The sequence below is a fragment of the Tursiops truncatus genome, chromosome 18 (assembly GCF_011762595.2).
Source record: "Tursiops truncatus isolate mTurTru1 chromosome 18, mTurTru1.mat.Y, whole genome shotgun sequence".
Taxonomy (NCBI): domain Eukaryota; kingdom Metazoa; phylum Chordata; class Mammalia; order Artiodactyla; family Delphinidae; genus Tursiops; species Tursiops truncatus.
The window spans coordinates 77,898,431-77,918,709 of NC_047051.1; the positions used below are offsets into that span (position 1 = coordinate 77,898,431).

General features: G+C 55.0%; 1 protein-coding gene across 3 annotated transcripts in view; it reads right to left on the bottom strand.

The window, feature by feature from the left end:
* RASA3 (RAS p21 protein activator 3) overlaps window positions 1-20,279 on the bottom strand; it is an 88,582-nt gene that overhangs the window by 43,404 nt on the left and 24,899 nt on the right. For all 3 annotated transcript variants that reach the window (XM_033843418.2, XM_073795465.1, XM_033843419.2), the window contains exon 2: window positions 9,377-9,494. In XM_033843418.2, coding sequence (XP_033699309.1) covers window positions 9,377-9,494 — 118 coding nt within the window. The remainder of the gene's footprint in view (window positions 1-9,376; window positions 9,495-20,279) is intronic.

Below are 20,279 nucleotides of genomic sequence, written 5' to 3' on the forward strand. Positions count from 1 at the left end.
CCCCCACGTCCACCACCGGGAGCGTCCCTAGCCCTGGTGTCCTCAGGACAGTCCCCGAGGTGGCCTGCTTGGTGGGAGGGCGTCCTCCATCCTGGGCTCTGGGACCACGGACCTTCCAGGAAGGTCTCCATCAATGTTTACAAACTCTGCTAAGCTGGTGACCAAAACTACTGCTTTCATTTGAAAAGTTTACATTATTGGTGAGGCTGAATGTCTGTCATGTGTGTGTGTGTACGCACTTTTTGTTTCGTTTTGTGCTGAAATGTCTGGCTCATTTTCTGTCAAATGACCATCTTTTCACATTCTTTTCAAGTTCAGGATACTAATCCACTGAGAACTTTTAAATTTATGTTGCAAAGTAAAAGACAAGTACCTGACGCCCAACAGACAAGGAATATGTTTGTCGTCCACGAACAGGGACAGGCAGGCGACCCGGCTGTCCCCACCAGAAGCCCAGGGGGTCCCTGCACAAAGGCCTCCTCAGCCCAATCGTGGCATCTCTCAGGTCGGGGCTGGCATCAGCAGGGCCCACAGGGGCGTGAGGGAGCAGGGCAGACATCCGGGGGTGGGACAGGCGTGCCCCCTGGTGCCCGCATGCGGCCAGGCCACCCCCTTCTTGGTCGATGGGAAAGCCTGCAGTGTTTCTTCAAGGGGGCAGAGTTGGAAGCATATTTCCAAAAGAAAAGGAAGCTGTGGGTGGTGGGGAGTGGGGTGAGGTCCCCCCACATGCCTGCAACACAGACTCTCCTTTCTGGGGCACTGAGAGGGGCTGCACAACCCCAGCTCCCCCAGCTGGCGCCTCTGCCTGGGCATCTCTGCACACAGCTCAGCAGCAGCAGAGGCAGGACTCATGCCCTGCACGGTTGCAGGCTTGTCCAGGGAAAGGGAAAATGCCACCCAAAGGACTGGACGGCCTTAACTACCACTATCTGACAAGGGAATTAAAACGCGGCCTCTGGCGTCTGAGGCCGGCCAGAGCGCTTTCCTCGCTAATTACAGGGAGAAGTTTAAATGCAGTTTCACAGAATTGGGAAAAGAGAAAAAGCCTCCGACAGGAAGCTGTTGGCCTCTGGCTCCGCGAGCCCAGATGTGCAGCGGAGAGGTCCCGGCAGGGCGCCCCCCGCAGGACCGCAGAGTCCTTCCCCGGCCCCCCAGAGCCCGGCTGGCACTGCCCTGCCCCCGCCGCCGCCAGACGCGAGGTTCTCCCCGGTTTCGCGCTGTGTGCTGTGTCCTATGTTGCAAACACCAGCATCCGTTTCCCAGCATCTGGGGGAGGGGAGCGCGGGAGCCACGGGGACAGAGGGGAGCCTCCCCGCAAGCCCCGGATGCGCCACAGGGCAGCCCTGGCGGAGCCCGGGTGCCCAGAAGCGGGGACCCGGGGCCCACGCCGAGGCCCAGAGAGAGCTGGAAGCCAGGCAGGCAGGGCCCGTTCTCCGAAAAGGGTGCCGGCCGGCTCTGAACAGCTCTGCGTTCGGCTAATAAGCGTGCAGGTGGTTAAACCAGTCACTAACCTGGGTTGAAATTCACGAGACCGAATGCTGCGTTCAGACGCCCGCAGAGGAGTCGGGAAGGGAGGGGACCCTGCAGCCTGCACCCCGCGCGGCTGGCGCTCGCGGGACCCGGCACCGGCAGGGCCCGCGCCCCAGGCGCCAACCGCCCATGGCGTCCAGAAGCAGGAGGAACCCTGTCTGCTTTCTCCCTCACTTCCTCTAAATGGTGATTTTAAAGCAGCGCGGCCCTCGGCACCCGAGAGCCTGTCTCTGAGGCTCCGATAAGCTACTGCATCTCACTGGGAGGCCGGGTGCTCAGCTGAAGCCTCCCCCCAAGCCGTGGGTCACGGCCTGAACACGGGGAGGGGCGGCTCCCAGGAGAGAAAGGCGCTCCGTCCACGTGAAGGACGGATGGAGAAATGAGGGCCTGCCCCCAGCTTCATGCAGATGTGGACGGAGGGATGCAGCTGACCCTCCCGGGGAAGGAGCCTTGGAGGTCAGATCACAGTTTCCTCCAACTGCTGGGGAAGAGGCACCCCACCTGGACCCCACCTGGGCCAGTCTTGGCCCACAGGACACGAGGGCACCCAGGGCGCCCGCCTACAGGGCCAGCCACACGCTCTTCCAGAAGCACAGCCGGGTGTCTGTGCCGGAGCCCGGCCTCATGGGTGACCTGCAGCCCGTTGTCCTGGCCTAAGCAGCCCAAGGCGGACGGCCACGTGGCCTTGGCGGGTTCCTCACTTCTTCCAGACTCAGTTTCCCCATCTGCTCACATGGGGTGCACCCCACACGGGACTCCCACATGCAGCCCCTCCCCTCCCTGCACCCTCCCCAGAGAAATCACGTGTCCTCACCAAAAACTCACACCCAGACTGTCCTTTTAAGGCCTGGCCACGCTTCTTAAGGTAACTGAAGCCCCCGGACTCCAGAACCTTCAGAAAGGCCCCAAGGGAAGGAGGGTGTCAGGGAGAAGCCTGGAGGCGTGAGGGGGCCGGCAGCCTGGGGAGCTTTTGGGGACCCCAGAGGAACCCATTAACCACAGCATTCTGACACCCAAACTGCCCAGCCCACAGCTCCACGGGGACTGACTGTCTACTCAGGGAGAGTGGACAGGGTGGGCCCAGGGTCTCTCCCTGCAGGGTGGTCTCTCCCTGCAGGGTCCCAGCCTTACCTGGGCCTGGGCACGGCGGTCAGCTGGGCATCTGGGAAGCCCTGTGAGAAGCCCCACATCCTGAGATTCAGGGGCTCAGTGAGGACTGGAGCCCGACGTCGGGGGGATGCTCTGAGCTGAAGGCCCACCCTGGACCAGAGAGCTCCCCAGGACCGGGGGGAAGGGTCCCCGCCTGGAGCTCCCCAGGACCGAGGGGAAGGGTCCCCACCTGGAGCTCCCCAGGACCGAGGGGAAGGGTCCCCACCTGGAGCTCCCCAGGACCGGGGGGAAGGGTCCCCGCCTGGAGCTCCCCAGGACCGGGGGGGAAGGGTCCCCGCCTGGAGCTCCCCAGGACCAGGGGCGTGGAACGGTCCCCACCTGGAGCTCCCCAGGACTGGGGGGGTGGAAGGGTCCCGCCTGGAGTGCCCCAGGACTGAGGGGAAGGGTCCCCCGGACTGGAGCTCCCCATGACCGGGGGAGTGGAAGGGTCCCCGCCTGGAGCTCCCCAGGACCGGTGGGGTGGAAGGGTCCCCACCTGGAGCTCCCCAGGACCGGAGGTAAGGGTCCCCGCCTGGAGCTCCCCAGGACCGTTGGGGCGAAGGGTGGTGTGGAACGTCTGGGCCTGAGACCTGCATTTATGTCAAAAAGACTTCCTTTTTAAGCTTTAACTTGAGAAATTAGAGAGAAAAGAAACATAAGGAGAGATGATGCTATCTGTACAGTCTCATAATCTCAAAGTTGGTGTTTTCTAGTCAACAACTTGGTTTTCATTAAGAACATCTGAGAAAATGACGTCTTTCGTCCCAAACCACAGACTCCCTCTTGTGCTGTCACACCCTAACCCCAAACAACTTCTCCCTCCCGGAGACGGAGACCGCGGAGGCCACCACACAAAGCTCTATTTTCTGAGCAATTTGCATCTCTCGGAGGAACAGAGAGACCCTCTCAAGTCACTGACCCACAGGCTCCTTCTGATTCCAAACCGGAAGCTCGCGCCCACCCGCAGGGGAACAGCCTTTCATTCGGGAAAATTCTTGGCGAGAATGACGGGATTAGAGATTCTGTAATGACACGCAAATCGATAAGCGTGGTGATGAGCTAGCTCCTTCCTCACTGTGCTCTAAAAGCGGTTATTTTACTAACTTCTAATGTTACGTAAAATACAAAAACAAACAAACAAAAAACCTACCAACAAAAGAACAAAAATACTGCCCATAATCCCACTACCCAGAAAAAATAACCACATTGGCGTTTAAGTCCTCACGTGCCAGACCATTTTTAGAGCTATGCCAGTTTTTTAAACAAAAAGGAATCTTACTGTGAACACAACTTTCTAACTTGCCTTTATCGCTTGACAGACACAACCAAACTCTGCGGGAGGCAAGGAGGCACAGTCGCAGGGTCAGGGCCGTCTGGTCCAGAGGCCCACGGGGGCGGGAGGGAGGGGCTTCTGGGCTGGATATGGGGGGGCGGGCGTCCAGGCAGGAGGCTCAGCACAGCCTCAACAGAGCTGCCCTGGGGGAAAGTGAGGGTCAGAGTAGGAGCCGCTTCCTGCCTGTCGAGGGGAGAGGCGGGCAATGTCATCCTCAAAATAATCACTTACATGGACAAAAGGAAATGAAAAACTAGCACTTCATGGGATACGCCTGCAAACGATTGGGCCAACCCAGCTCCTAAGAGTTCCTTTTTTTAACTGTAGCACGAACGTGCTCCCTTTACTGGATAGGACGGTGGCTTTCTCCACAGGCAGCCTTCAGCTCCGCTTTGCCCTCCCGGGGACCCCAGGATGCCCTCCACAGATGCACTGTGGCCCCAGGCAGGCAGCTAACCCGTCCGGACCCTGACAACACAGTTTCATAGAGCCTTTCTGTTTAAATAAATGGTAAAGAAATGATGACTTGCCATTTAAATGATTAAAAATTATAGCTGTAAAAAGTTAAATGTGAACACCGTCCACTTGCACCATCAGGAAGATACCGTTCTCAGGAGGACAGAACTTTCCCCGAATCACCGTCCTGCAGGAGAGACGGTCCGGAAAAGCCTCCTTCTCCCCGAAGGGTCTGACCAGGGGGGTTCCCCCAGTAAATTTGCAACAGCAGTCCCCTCTCAGTGCCCACTGTCCCACACCAGACATGCAGGAAAGGAAGGCAGGGACGGTGACACCTGCTCACGGGTGAGCGGCGTTCTGCAGACCCAGGGCGTGGGGACACCCACAGAGCCAGGCCGCAGCCCGATTCCTGGACCCCCTTCCCCTGGAGAAAGGAGGGAAGGGGGTGTGTGTCCTCCCTCTCACCCTCACGCTCCATCTGCACTCCAGCCTGAGGGAGGACAGACCACGCTGGGTGGCACTGACCCTCTGTGGCCACCGAGGCCCCTCTGGCTACGAGCCCCAGACAGGGCACCAGGTCCTGCCGGCTCCCTCAGGTCCAGAGATCAGACGTAGGCTCTTTGTTTCCTACAGCAACGTTGCCAAACAGATGGTCAACCCTCACAGGCGATGCTGAGCCTGGAGGACGATGCGGGAGTTAGGGCCATAACACAGCAAGGCGTGCAGCTGCTCTGTGCGGGCAACACTGAACCCTGACGGCTGCCGGTGCCGGTGGCCTGTCCAGGGCGCAGTGCCCTCCTTGTCACCCAGGCATGCCCCCTTCCCTCCACCCTCGCAGCTGCCATCTGGGTCTGGGTCTTGTGCCGCTGGGCTCTGCCCCCCAGGTTCGGCCCCTCAAGAACTGAGCTGCATTAAGACACCACCTCCTGTGACCTCCACCCGTGGTCTCTGGCCTTAGGAATTCCCACAGGACGTGTTCAGACATCCCTCTACCTTCTGTGTCTCTAAACCTCTCTCACACTTTCCATTCCTTTGTGTCTCTGGGGTAGATTTCGGGTTTTTTTTAAGATTTTTTTTGATGTGGACCATTTTTAAAATCTTTATTGAATTTGTTACAATATTGCTTCTGTTTTATGTTTTGGTTTTATGGCCACGAGGCATGTGGGATCTTAACTCCCTGACCAGGGATTGAACCTGCACCTCCTGCATTGGAAGGCAAAGTCTTAACCACTGGACCACCAGGGAAGTCCCTCTGGGGTATATTTCAAATGTACCTTCCACTTTACCAATTTTCCTTTCAGCTATGTCTAATCAACTATTTAGTTCATTCACTGAGTTTTTCATCTAAATTCTTGTGATCTGCACTTTTAGAAATTCTGTTAGATTCTTTTTCAAATTGGTGCAGGCATTCTTCATCGTTCCTTATCCTGCTCATGTTTTCAATCTTGTCTCATTACTTTTAAGTTCACTAAACTTTGTTAGCTGACATTCTGCAAACACTGCAGGCCTGATTCTGCTGTCTGTTGTTTCTCTTGGAAAATGCACATGACGCTTTATTTCTGTGTTCTCTGTGCATTTTCTCCTCTGAGCTCAAGCTCCCTGAAACGTTATACTGGAGAATCCTGAGACCTAGATTGAAGGAGAGGAGTGGATTTGCTTTCGACTGCCCTGTCACTGCCTCAGCAGGAGGTACAAACTACCAACCCAAGACTGCATTAACGTATGTGTGTGGATTGTGGTTTCTGAACCACAGATGTGGTGCGGATTCAGGCTACACACTCCAAGAGCCAGCCTGTGATTTCAAGTACTCAGCACCAAGTGGAGGCACAATTTCCTCGCTAACTTCTTTTATGCAGCAGGTTATTTGCTTTTGCCCTTACACTGCAGAGTCAAGGTCTGGGGCTACCAGCTTGCCCCTCACCAGTATAAATAGGGGTTTTGCCTCAATACTAAATGGTCACATACACCCATATTTTTAAATCATTTTTAAAATTAAAGTATAGTTAATTTACAATGTGTATTAGTTTCAGGTGTACAGCAAAGTGATCCAGGAATATATATTCAGAATATATATATATGTTCTTTTTTTCCATTATAGGTTCTTGCAAGATATTGAATATAGTTCCCTGTGCTATACAGTAGGGCTTTGCTGTTTATCTATTTTATATATAGTATTGTGTATGGTTAATCCCAAACTCCTAATTTATCCCTCTCCCCTCCCCTGCTATGCCCTTTGGTAACTGTGTTTGTTTTCTATGTCTGAGTCTGTTTCTGTTTTGTAAATAAGTTCATTCATATCATTTTTTTAGATTCCACATATAAGCGATATCGTATATTTGTCCTTCTCTGTCTGACTTACTTCATTTAAGTCTGATCATCTCTAGGTCCATCTGTGTTGCTGCAAATGGCACTATTTCATCTTTTTTATGGCTGAGTAATATTCCATTATATTTATATGTACCACATCTTCTTTATCCATTCAGCTGGTGATGGACATCTAGGTTGCTTCCATGTCTTGGCTATTGTCAATAGTGCTGCTGTGAGCACTGGCGTGCATGCATCTTTACAAATTATGGTTTTCTCTGGATATACACCCAGGAATGGGACTAGTGGATCATATGGTAGCTCTGTTTTTAGTTTTTTAAGGAAGCTCCATACTGTTCTCCATAGTGGCTGCACCAGTTTACATTCCCACCAATCACGTAGGAGGGTTCCATTTTCTCCACACCCGCTCCAGCATTTATTATTTGTAGACTTTTTAATGATGGCCATTCTGACCTGTGTAAGGTGGTACCTCATTACAGTGAGGTTTGGATTTGCATTTCTCTAATAATTAGCGATGTTGAACATCTTTTCATGTGTTTGTTGGCCATTTGTACGTCTTCTTTGGAGAAATGTCTATTTAGGTTTTCTGCCCATTTTTTTATTGGGTTGTTTGAGTTTTTGTTATTAAGCTGTATGAGCTGTTTGTATATTTTGGAAATTAATCCCTTGTCAGTAGTATCATTTATAAATACTTTCCCCCATTCCGTAGGTTGTCTTTTCACTTTGTTTACGGTTTCCTTTGCTGTGCAAAGCTTTTAGGTTTAATTAGGTCCCATTTGTTTCTTGTCTCATATTTTTTTAACCTCTTGGAATTATTTCATGTAGGTTTGTCTCTTTATTTGCTGTCAGCTTTAACTTTCTGCTTACAGCGCTCCCTGACTTATCTGGCATATTAGATAAGCACTCAATAAATATTAATTGAGCTAATGAATAAATTAACCTTTCAAAAACTAAGCTTATTAAAACTGTCTGAGGAAAGCAGGAATGGTCTGTGAAGGGTTAGGCGCTCTGACGAGTTGGGAGAATCACCTCGGCATACTCACTAGAGTTAACTGGCTCCTGGTGACAGTGTTTGGGGGCTGCCCGATTCCGGCTGTATCACAGGTAGCCGACTTCCCAGAAGAGACAGTATTACTACACCACTCTTTTTATTTCGCTCTCAGCCTCCCTTTTCTGCTCCAAAAGCTCATTTTCTTATGCCATCAAAACCAGAAACTATGATTTCTACCTCTAAACGTGTAAGAAATATTTTCAGGAATGGTCCCTATTTCTCGGCCTCAACTAAAGCAGAGGTTCCCAAATTCCCTTCCCAGAGACCCTCACCCGGCAGGTCTGCGGGGAGCCCAGCTCTGCAGAGACCCTCTAACGTGGACTCTTCTCCTGGGGAGCTCACGGAAATGGCCCTGAGGGCGACGGTAGCACCTTCAACATCAGCGCCAAAGCCACACGCGACTCCTGACAAACTCCTCAGTCTTCTCGTTCTCCTTCAACAAATTACTTCAGAGAATCCGGAGGGCGCATTCAAGTAACACAGGGCCTCAGGAGCAGCCCTGCCGGTCTGGGTGACAACAGGGCACACGGAGAAGGGAAGTGTCTGCATGTTTCGGGGGCAGGAGATCTTAACAGTTTCTAAAAGTTAAATTCATTAAGTCACCAGAACGTGCTGTTTGTTCCCACTTAGAAGCAGCAATATGCAAGGATATGATTCATCTGCTAAAAATGTTCTCAAGCCCAAGACAGCTCTTTGGATGGACCCATACAGCCCACAGTTCTAAGCCCGAGGGTGGCCCACTGTCAGCACGGGCTCCAGAACCACTTACTCTGGTTGGGACTCCACCGGCTTTGCTGTGCTTCCCCCAGGCTCACACCACCGTCCCCGCCCGCCTGCCAGGGCAGCAGAGGCCCCCCTCACCTACCCACTCCCTCTCCCGGAGACATACTGTGACCACAGGTGCCACCACTTCCTACCCCAGGGCGGGGTCCGGGGCCAGCAGGCCTGGAGCTGGTGGGAAATGCAAATCACCGCCCTACCCTACCCGCCTGGGGCGACACCCGGGCCTTAACAGGCTCTCCGAACGGTTCCTACACAAGCTGGGGGTGAGGGGCACGGACGTGTTTCTTAGGTTGAAAACCTCTCAGTCTTAAGGCTTCAATGCTAGCCTCTCTCACCTGACCCCTCTGTTCCTCAAGTCTAGCAACAATGCTTTCTAGGTCTCTGATCTCTGTGAACAGTTACCTCCACCCCCGTCTTGAGCCTCTTCAGAAAAAGGAAGATGGTTAAAAAAAGCTCCCCAAGTATTTATGCTCTGAAATCCTTGCTTTGTACTCTTTCGTTGCACTATATACTGCCCAGCTCATCTCGACTTAGAAAGTCCTCACCCACCTCTCAGCCGACTAATAAGTCTACGCGCTCTGTCCTTCCCGCTCTGCCCCGGTCATTACGGGCATTTAGGGACCATGAGCCCGTCACCGCCCCGGGAGCCCGTTCCTCTCTCAGGCAGAGAGAGAGGATAAGGATGGAGTGAGGACACCCTCCGCACAGAAGCAACTGTCAGCAGCAAATAAAGCGGCAGCAGACGTTACCAGAGTGATTTCTCCACGATCTGGGTCCTGAAAACCTCCTCCTGGTCTAGGTTCACGGTGCAGTAACAGTCTCGCATCTTGTTTGGCCCCGGGTAAGTGGGAAGATTTTTGGCTTCACCTAAAAAGCAAACGTAAATCTATCATCAGTTTAGCATGGAATTATTCAGTCTCCTTGATAACCACAGACACCTTCCCAATGATGGATTTCTCTCACAGCAAGGCACCCGCTCACTTCTGTACGTTCATTAGCTCTTCACGAGGTCTCGGTTTTCTTGCCACCAAAGTGTTGATGAGAAAACCATCTGTACTGTTACAGTGTAAGGTAACATATACATTAACCTCTAAAGCAATGGTTCCTATAACAGTAGTAATCCATTGGCCTAGGAATTAAGGATTGTTTCGCTTTACCCACATTGGTCCCTTTAATATTTTTAATGTTTAAATTATGGTAAGATACACAGAAATTAAAATGTATCCTCTCACCCACCTTCACACATACAGCTCAGCGGCACTGCAGTTAACTCTATGCACACTGCTGCACAGTCAACCTACAGAACTGCTTCACCTCGCGAAGCTGAAACTGCCCCCACTAAACAACAAGCCCCGTGTCCCCGCCACCGCCCAGCCCCTGCCGCCCACCTGCTGCCCAGGCACCTCGCAGAAGTGGAACCACACACTGCCTGTCCTTCTGGGCCTGGTTGATGTCACTGAGCACAATGTCCTCAAGGCTCATCCACGTCATGGCCCGAGACAGGATTCGCTTCTTTTCCAAGGCTAACGTTTTGCTTGTCTATTCATCCCCCGGGTCCCTTTTCATTTTGAATTTAATTTGATAGTATTGGGTCAAAGTTGGGGCAATATTAAGGAGAAGGACTCTTTTTTTACTGATGAGTAAGCTACGAACTCCAGCTGTTTAGAAGCCGGTGAGGAGAAGTCTGGGGTGGGGAGACCAGCCACGGGCCATGCCTCCCCGACACACGCTGGAGAAAAGGGAGGAGCTGCCAACGGCCCCGTGGAATCTTGGACGCCATGTCGCCTTTGATCTTGGGTCTGACCGAAGACCATTAGTGAAGCCGCAGCCGCTGGACCCTCTGCCAGAAGCTGGGAGTGCACCTGGGCTGCAAATGTGAGCAGCCCCTTTGCTTGTGGACTGATAGGGAGCAGAGGGGCTTGCAACCAGGGAGGAGAAGCCCCCTCCCTGGAAGGAACCCCCACTGACGAGCTCCCGCCTCCCAGGGGCCTCCTGTCCCCCAGCTGGGCGTTTTCAGGCACCAGACCCAGGGCCAGGAAGGGGGCCGGGGCCGAGCACCCAGCACCCACCAACGCAGCCCAGGCCCGGCCGACACCTGTTAGTACCACCCAGGGCCGCGCTACCTCGCGGCCGACACCTGTTAGTACCACCCAGGGCCGCGCTACCGCTTCTGGTTAAAACCGAAGGAAAAGCAGCAACAACAGAAAGCAAACCAAAACCTCAGAGCTCAGCCCCCAGAGGAGCCGCGCCCGCACCCCACAAACACACTTGACGCCGCTCTCGGGGAAACACGCAGGTGGCAACTTCCTGCTGCCCAGGGTGGAGGTGAGCTTGACAGGCCGAAGTCTTTCTCTCAAACTTCTGATTGGCCTTATTGCTCGGGACGGAGGAGAGCAGCAATGAACAGAAGTGGCTCAGTAACTGGGCCAATAAATCGAGTGTTCTGAGGCTTCCTAGCAGCCCCAGCTGTACTCTGCACAGGCGGGTCTGCCGCACACGCGGCCGGGACACCAGGCCTTTCCTCCGGGCCTCGGCTTCCCCGACCGTAAAAGCAAGACAGCACACGTCTCCCAGCCTCCTCTAACTCAAAAGGTTCTAGGAAGTTTTCTTTTGGGAATCGTCAGTGACTCTCAGATGGTGAAGAAAAAGAAATAACCAATGAATGTTTTCCTAGGGGTGCGGCTATCCTCACGGTACCTCACGCCGCAAGGCTCCGGGAAGCGTGTCCACAAGCGTCAGGCACAGAACCACGGACCATCTGAGAAGAGGCGCGTGATCCCGCCCGGCTTCGAGCCCGCTGTTAAGTGTCCAAAGACAGACTTTCCGACGGCTCCTGGCAGATGTGAGCAGTCAGGTGGGCACACACAGGTGCGTGCGGGGGGCGTGACGACCCACATCCGAAGGGGCCCAGCGGCTTCCCACCCACTTTCCAAACTGATTTACGTTCACAAATCATCCCCCTAACACAGCCCGGCTCTGCTGACTTTCCAGTTGACACCTCTAGGATGTTGACCCTATTTCCTGCTGGAACTTTTTGGGCAACAAATGAGATATTTAGCTGCAAATTCCTGTGTTTCTTAAAAGTAGGAAAAAAATCCTTTTTTTTTGAAAGTCTTATTGGAGATGGCCATTGGTGGAAAACACAGAACTGGGATTTTTTTTCTGTTTATTCTCGGAAGAACCTCAGAACACAAGCAGCGGCAGCTGACACTTCTCTTCAAGGACAGAAGAGACGGACGCGCCTCCCCTGAACGATCGGGTTAACAGCTGCAAGATACCGAACTACCTTGTGTGGCTGTGAACGTGGCCTGGCTCCCCGCCTCCCAGCCCTGGCCCTGCCCAACCCCACCGGTTACAGAAACATCCCGGTTGCTATGACAGTGGCGACACCAGAGCACCGGCAGGCAGAGCGGAGCCAACATTAAGGAGCGGCTCAGGCCAGGAGGGTTGGGAGTGGGCCGGCACCCGGTCCTGGCCGTGTCGTCTGCCCAGGGTCCTCCAGCTGCGGACCCCACCGTGGCCCAGGGGGCTGGGCGGGGCGTGTCCCAGCCACACTCAGAGCAGATGACGTGTCCTCCATGCGTGTTACTTGTGCCAAAGGCCGGAGGCCGCTCCCCTCCCTGGAGGCAGATTAGGGGCCTTTCGTCTCCGTCAAAGGAGAAGAGCCATGACCCTTTCTCCAGCGTGTGGAGGCATTTGCCTAAGAAGGTAAAGCCACGCCTCGTATACATTTGTTGAACGACTGGATGGATAAACGCCTGCAAGGAAAAAGGAAAGTAAACTCTGGTTTCAGTCTACAGCCAAGTCACGTTTCATACGCCTCCCTCCCGTTATCCACGTCTCCAAAACGTACACTGTCCACCCACCAGAACTGTCTGCTGGTGGATTTGATAAAGACGGTAAATTGGCGCCCGGTGCCGCCTCTGAACCCTGAATTTACACGGAAGCAAAAGGCAGCACTTAAAAATCGGTGATGAAACAGCACTGAAACAGCAAACCTGTTCCTGATCACAGGCGCCACACTCGGGGTGATCACGGCCAGAGAGCCCCAGACCCACAGGCACCTGACCCGGTGGAGGGAAGGGCCACGTGTGGCTGTCCACGCCTCCCGCAGGGCTGTGGGCGGTCTTCGCGGCACCGCTAGGTCCTGCCCTGACGAGGAAGCCCACTGCCCTTGTGGGGCAACAACGCTGTCTGCACCCCAAGAGGGGTGTTGGACGTCTAACCGGCCTGGGCACCGCACGTCAGCCAGCTCACCTCCAAGGGGCTCTGTCTGTCTGCTGCCCTCGAGAAGAGTGTCCTCAGCCACCCCAAGAGAGACTCCCAGCCGTGAGCTGGGGCCTCGAGTCTGCCACATCCACGGAGTGTCGGAACTTGGCTCTTTCCTACTCAGTGTGTTGGTTTTCACCTCAACTACAGGCCAACCTCTGCAAATAACACCTAAACAGGTACTCGAGCCCAGTGCACTAGTCCTGTAAAAGCGAACCTCCCCGGCCCAGGGCCTCTGTGCACAGAGGCAGGACACGTGGAGGAATTAGAGCCCCCGGCGCTCCCGTCTTTCTGGTCATTCTAAACACCTAACGGGTCTACAAATTCTGGCAGCCAGCACAGCTCATGATACCTACGTAGAAGCCTATTGGTCTCAGAAGATCACTTTCATGACTAAAACATCCTATTTCCATGAATATGTTGTTGACGGCCTTGCTAGGTGACTCTAGCACTAGATATTAAATAGAACAAAAGTCCGTAAAACCTGACGAGATTGGACTTTATAGTCAAGTTACCAACAGCCTCCTCTACTGCACGCTGAGTTACAAGTCAGGAGACCTCCAGGCTGAGCTGCCAGACCCCGCAGGGCTCGGCTGATGTCTGCGCCCGGGGAGGGGCATGACCAGGACACGGGAAGATTTACTAACATGCATCGCAGGTTTCCTCCAATTTCCAGAAGGAATAGGTGACACCATGAAAGACAAGTTTAAAATAAGGCTGTTAAAATGGAAATTAAACGTTTAACATATGGTGAGAGGGAGGAAAGTTACACCTATCCAACCCCACCATGAGTGGTCCCGAGTTTCCCGGTAGCTGAGGAACAAATGGAAATATGGCGGGACACACACTTCTCGCGATTTACCTAAAAATGAAACACACCAGCTCTCCAGGAGGAAACACCATGAAAAGAGGGGCTGGCACGGCTTCCGAGAAAATCTGACAAAAGATGCAGAAGCATGCTCAAGGCTCTTTTCTGTCCTCAGCAGGTGGGGACTCGAGTGACAACCTGTGAGAATCGCTTGGCACAGGGGGGCACGCCGACGGGGGCCGAGGACGCTGGGCGGCCAGGAGTCCCAGGAAGAGCCCGGTGAGGCCCCATTCCGCACGCAGACACGACAGGGTCGCCCCTCAGGCCCGGGGACCACGGGGCGGAGGGACCCTGGAGGAGCCTCTGGTCACCCCCTCCTCTCTGTGGACCCCACGGCCGCGCCTGGTCTCGTTTCCTCTCTGCGTCCAGCACCCCAGCAGCGCCGGGCAGATGACGAGCGTCCCTGAAATGTTGGTTCCAGGGATTAAAGGAGAAAGTCTGTGATGAAATGACCACGCACGGCAGCTTCTGAAGACAGTCGCCAGAGACACGACGTGGGGGCGGTCACAGCTCCTACTCTGCTCCTCCGAGGGGGACTCCCGTGTCCCTCCCTTTGGTCTGGGCTGGCCTCAGGGCCCTGACTGACCAGCAGTGACTGCCGGCTCCCTGGGAGATGTCAGAGCCATGTGCTTCCACCCTGGCCACTGGACACCCTCTGTCCCTGAGCCACAGGCCAGGCCCCGGAGGCCACCGCTGGGGGGGCAGTGCAGCTGCCTGGACAACCCGGGCCAGCCTAGCTTCCCAGCGCTCCACACTGGTGACGGACGCGTCTCGTGCCTGCGGGGCAGCCCGCCCACCAGCTGCCCCCCATGGCTCCAACCAGGCCTCACGTCCAGCCCGAATCCCTTGGCCCCAACGTTGTGAGATGTGATAGCACAGCTGTCAGACGCTCACGGGGCTCTAGGCGAAGCAGCTCTTCACCGGTCCCCTCCCTGCACGCGGTGAGGACTTAAAGGTGTGACTAACCCAGCAGTGGAGAGCCCAGGAGACACCCAGAGTCCCTCCAGATAAGGAGGCCCTGCCCTGCACCCCTGCTGCCTTCTGACTCTGACTCAAAGTACCTCCAACTCTAGTGAGAGTAATGATGAAGTGCGGCAGCCGTGCAGCCGGGGGACACCCGGGCTCCAGCAGCACCGTCGACAGCTGGGCGAGTGCGGCGATGACCGAGGGCCTTCCGGGCTGGGAGCTGCCCCTCAGGTCTCAGCTGGGGGCTGGCGGCGAAGGCAGTGCTCTCCCTACACGGGGAGTTTTCAATTCTGAATAAGTTGACGCCATTTAAAACTGGTGATTTCACGTTTTCCTAAGCCAGGACTGCCGCTCCCTGAGAAAACTCAGAAGATCCAGCGGTGCTGGGCCACGGCCCCGTCTTAACAGTCCCTGGCCGGGTCGGGGCAGCCCCTCCCAGGGGCACCTGTCTGCCCTCCTCATGTGCTGTGACTGTCAGATTCTATCTTGTCACCGCCCAGAAGACTTGTGGAAAGAAGTACTGACGGGACCCCCAGCTACATGAGGGTCTCCTCCTCCCGCCTGAGGCCTCCACCCGCCCCTGGAAGCTTCCGTCTCTCCCCGTGGCCCGAGCACCGGTCACCTGGAGGGACGGGAATTTCTGGCTGGCTGGACGGCCCTGCACGGCTTGCGGGGGTCCTCTGGGGCACAGATCTGTGGCACTCCTGCAATCATAAAATGCAGGGCTGGCAACACCTGCCGGGCTGCTCGGCCCGGTGCCCCGACACCCGTGGGAACCCCCCAGCTTCCGAGCCGGTGGAAAATGTCGGGGCTGCAGGGGGCGGGTGGGCGCCTCCTCCACCCTGGGCTGTCCCCCCGCCCTCAGAGCTCCTTCATGCAGAGCCCGGCAGACCCCCTAAGGCAAGGGGGCGTGGAGAACCCTACACACTTCTCTGCTTGAACTGAGAAGGCCTTAGAATCTAAAGAAAAGTGCAGTTTAGGCTCCTGGGCAAGAAAGAACGCCTATGGCACGAAGAACAGCAGGTGGAAAGTTGTCCATTTCCCCACGTTCCGGCGGATTTTGTGGACGACGGCGCAGCCCCAGGATCGTTTAGATCTTCCATCTGAACTGAACTCAACCTATTCAGCACCTAAAAACGCACAAAATATTAGCTAACTTTGCTTTTACTTAGAGGCTGGTCTCTTCCCATCGGGAAAAAAAAGCAAGTGCTATTCTCTTGTGCTTTTCCAATTAAGCTAGAAATGAAAATAGTGCTCTTGGACAACAACCCAATCCTGAAATAAAAGCTGTACAATTAAGCCCAGGGAAAAAGAAACCACTTGTTTCCTTTAATTTCCGAATGCTGTGGTGAATGGGGATTTCCGATTCCTTGGGACCTGAAACTTTGTGCCTCTGTTTAGGACATCTTTCTTCCCCTAATGCTGCATTCCTAAGGGCTGCTAAGGCCAGAAAAGAACAAGCGGCACTTACTCTGCCCCCCTAACCCTGGGGACACACCTGAGGGGCCTCGGGGACACTGGAAACGGGGCAGCGGGCGCCCCAGCGGGCACTCGGGGGCACACGGCCCCCCCTCCAGGGCTCCCTCTGGGGCAGGACAGGAGGGAGGAGTGCTACGTGACACACGCTCACTCCATCAACAGCACGGTCAAAGGCCCCACGACTGAGACACAGCATCTGACCAACGTGCCGGTCGCCACTGCCCCGTGTGCCGGGTACCCCGAGCAGCTGTGCCTCTGCTCTCGCCCCCGGCCTGCGACCGGCCTCGGGACCCTCCCCACCCGAGCTCCGGGCACCCGCGCCTCGTCCGGGTGGAAGTTCCCGCCCGTCTCTCCTCTTGACTGCGAGCCCCTCGAGAACAGGAGCAGAGTCTGAGGAAGCCGGGGTCCTCCCGAGAACCGCCGTTTGACACATTTGCATACATTTGTAAACTGCAAATCTCCCGATTGACTTTCACACGAGAAGATGTTGGTTAGCTGGTTACTAAGATCAATGAAGAAGCTTCTGGAAAACAAAGTAGGGAAAACACCTAAGAAATAAACAGGGACCAAGAATATCATTACGTGCGGCATCGTTACGACTAAAGCAGCAGCTGAAGGCTGTCGGCAAGGCCCCCCACCCCCCGCTCGGCTGCGCGACCCCGTCCTCTGCTCCTCTGTGCTTTGCTTTTACTAACTGCACAGGAATCTCTAGGAGGTCATCAGTAAAAGGGTGGGGTGAGAATTTCAAGGTAGCTGAGAGGGTGAAGGAGAAAAAGGAAACAGAGGTGGCAGGGATATGACTAGATTTTTTCTTTTTAATGAAACAAACTAAGGTGAGGATATTGTGGAAACTTCGGGAAGAGTGAGGACCCCTGGATACGAGCTCCGCAAGGGCAGGGAGGCCACCCCTAGCGTCCCTGCACATGTGGGCAGCGATCCGGAGGTGCCCGTGAGCACAGACGACACAGAACAGAACACAACCCTTGGGACGTTTCCGCGCTACGAGACCCAGATGTGAGGGGTGAGGGAGGGACCCAGAAGAGAGCCAGGAGAGGTGGGGACACCCGGGCCGACACCTGGCAGTGGGCATATGGCCAGACAGCCATGCTGCACGTGCCTGGCATGGACAGGTGTGTACGTGCATGGTTTTTTTTTTTTTTTTTGCGGTACGCGGGCCTCTCGCTGTTGTGGCCTCTCCCGTTGCGGAGCACAGGCTCCGGACGCGCAGGCTCAGCGGCCATGGCTCACGGGCCCAGCCGCTCCGCGGCATGTGGGATCCTCCCGGACCGGGGCACGAACCCGTGTCCCCTGCCTCGGCAGGCGGACTCTCAACCGCTGCGCCCCCAGGGAAGCCCCACGTGCATGTCTTGGTCTCTGTTTTTAACAGATTTCTGGCGAGAGGATCGGGGCACCATGAAGTTCACCCATTTCAAGTGCACAGCTCAGTGCTTTTAGCACATTCACAGCGTGTGCAACTCACCCCTCACACCCCACACCCACTCCCAGGCCCTGGCAGCTTCGTTCCGCCCGAGGGGCCTCGTGGTTTGACCGCGTGTCAATTCAGGGTTCAAGCTGCTTCCCCTCACGCCTGCAGGGCCCCATCCCAGCCGCGGAGCAGCTCGCGCGCATTGAATGGTCCGCATTTCAGTCCCACCCTCGGCCTCCTCCACGGGCGGCAACGTGCCGGGTCCTGCTCCCGCTGGAGATCCAGGGTGAACAGGAGCTAGCGCAGCACCCGGGCAGCAGCGACCACCAGGCCGCGTGAGCGCCGCGCGTGAGGACCGGGCAGAACCCCCTCTGCCGGGGGGGGGGGGGGGGCTGCTCTGCCTCCCACTGAGTGACAGGTCCCTTCCTGGGACTGAGAGGGCAGCAACAACGAGTGCCCGGACTCAGACTTTCTGGCAGAAGGGCAGCTTGTAACTTTCATACGCATGTACCGCGTTGCCAAACAGCTCTCGTCGGGAGCACCGATTCGCAGGCCCACCACCGCGTTTGAAAACACTCTTTCCCAGATCCTTGCTAGAACTGAGTCGTCGAAATCATGCATCTCTGCGTCTGAGAGGTAAAAGTGCTGTGTGTGCTTTGCCCTCCGTTTGCTAAGAAGGGCTCTTTTTGAAGGACCTGATTCCATTCCATTTATTTGGGAGTTGAAGCCGCTCCCAGCCTCTCCTGTCCCTCTTCTCTGTCCTCCGAGGACAAGGGCCCCAAAACCAGTCCTGACAAGGGTTAGCACACCCAGCTCTGACGGAGGCTGTGAAAGCAAGGGTTAGGGAGCCAAGACCTCCTTTGCTGTCACATTCTGATTTTCCAGCTGTGTCTAGATCCACCCTCCCGACTAGCCCTACAGTATCCTGTGGTGCACTGACTGGAGGGGCTGGGACCCCCGCACGGCCCGACGCGGCAGGGCAGCCGCCCGCCCTCCAGCAGGTCCCCCGGTGAAGGCCAAGGACCCTCACCCCGGGCGAAGGGCTGCCTGGCTCCGCTGCAGCCCGGGTTTCTGGATTCTGACAGCAAGACATTCTTCACAGCTTGCATTAGTGTTATTTTGAATTCAAGGAGGAAAGACAATCTGGGAAACATGAATCTGGGAAAAGTCGCCAAGTGCGGCGCAGCCACGAGCCCCGCTGGTCTCGATGCGCAAAGGAAGACGCTGGCCTCCAAAGACCCCACTCCACTGGCAGAAAGACCCAGGTTCATTTTCCAGAAGCAATCCACACACGACCCCACCCTGTATATTTTGGGACTATTTTTGCTTTTCTTTCTCCCACACCTTTCTCTGAAAGAGTCCTGTCTTGAACTTGAGGAAGAAAACACAAAGCGGTGCAGCCAGGGTGGGAAGAAAAACTTAAGCACAGAGTCACCAACCAGCCCAGCAATTCCGCTGGAAAGAAGTGAAAACAGGTGCTCAGACAAATACTTGGGGACTTCCCTCGTGGCGCAGCGGTTAAGAATCCACCTGCCAACGCAGGGGACACGGGTTCGAGCCCTGGTCCGGGAAGATCCCACATGCCGCGGAGCAACTAAGCCCGTGCGCCACAGCTACTGAGCCTGCGCTCTAGAGCCCGTGAGCCACAACTACTGAGCCCGCGTGCCTAGAGCCCGTGCTCTGCAACAAGAGAAGCCACCGCAATGAGAAGCCCGTGCACCACAACGAAGAGTAGGCCCCGCTCGCCGCAACTAGAGAAAGCCCGTGCGCAGCAACGAAGACCCAACGCAGCCAAAAATAAATAAATAAATTTATTTTTAAAAAAACAAAAAAACACACGTGTACGTGAATGTCCACAACAACTCTATTCATGCTGATAACACATGGTGTATCCTCCGTGTTGCCAGGGGGGTGGGATGAGACACGTCCTTACAGGCGACTCAGAAGCTCTAGAACTAGACCACGTAGTGGCACCACATGTAAACGTACCAAATGCCCTGAACTGTGCACTTAGGAACGGCTGGACTGCTGAATTCTACGTTATGTGCATTTTACCACATTTTAAGCAAAACGAAGAAAAGCTGGTTACGGGTGTGGACAGAGCACTGGTTGTTCAGTGTGACCGTGTGTCATTCACGGCCACGCACCTCCCCAGACCCTTTTCTGGAGAGAGAAAGGGTGGGAATAAATAAATACCTCTTTTGGAGTATGCATTTGATTCGGTTGTTTTTCACTTGTACTTTTTTGTTGGGGTACAACGCACACTCGGTAAACAGAGCTCCACGAGTTTCCCTACGTGCACGGCCGGGTACGATGGGGAACATCTCCGGCGCTCAGCACATCCTCAGGCCCCTCCCCATCCAGAGCCTGGCCCTCTCGGAATTCCACAGAATCATCGGTTTTGCCCACTCTGTACCTCATAAAAATGGAGCCAAATCCACTAACCCACTCGGGGTTGCAAATGGTAATAGTCTTTGATTCTGGTTTATAAGCTGAAGTAATTTTATGAGAGAGCGCCCCTCTTCTGCCGTTTGCTGACCCACTGCTGAGGTCACACACCAAGGGCAAACACTCGGTAACTGCCTTTTATTTACCAAGTTTCCAAAGAATGAATTAGCTCCCTGTTGCCCTCAGAAGGTGGATA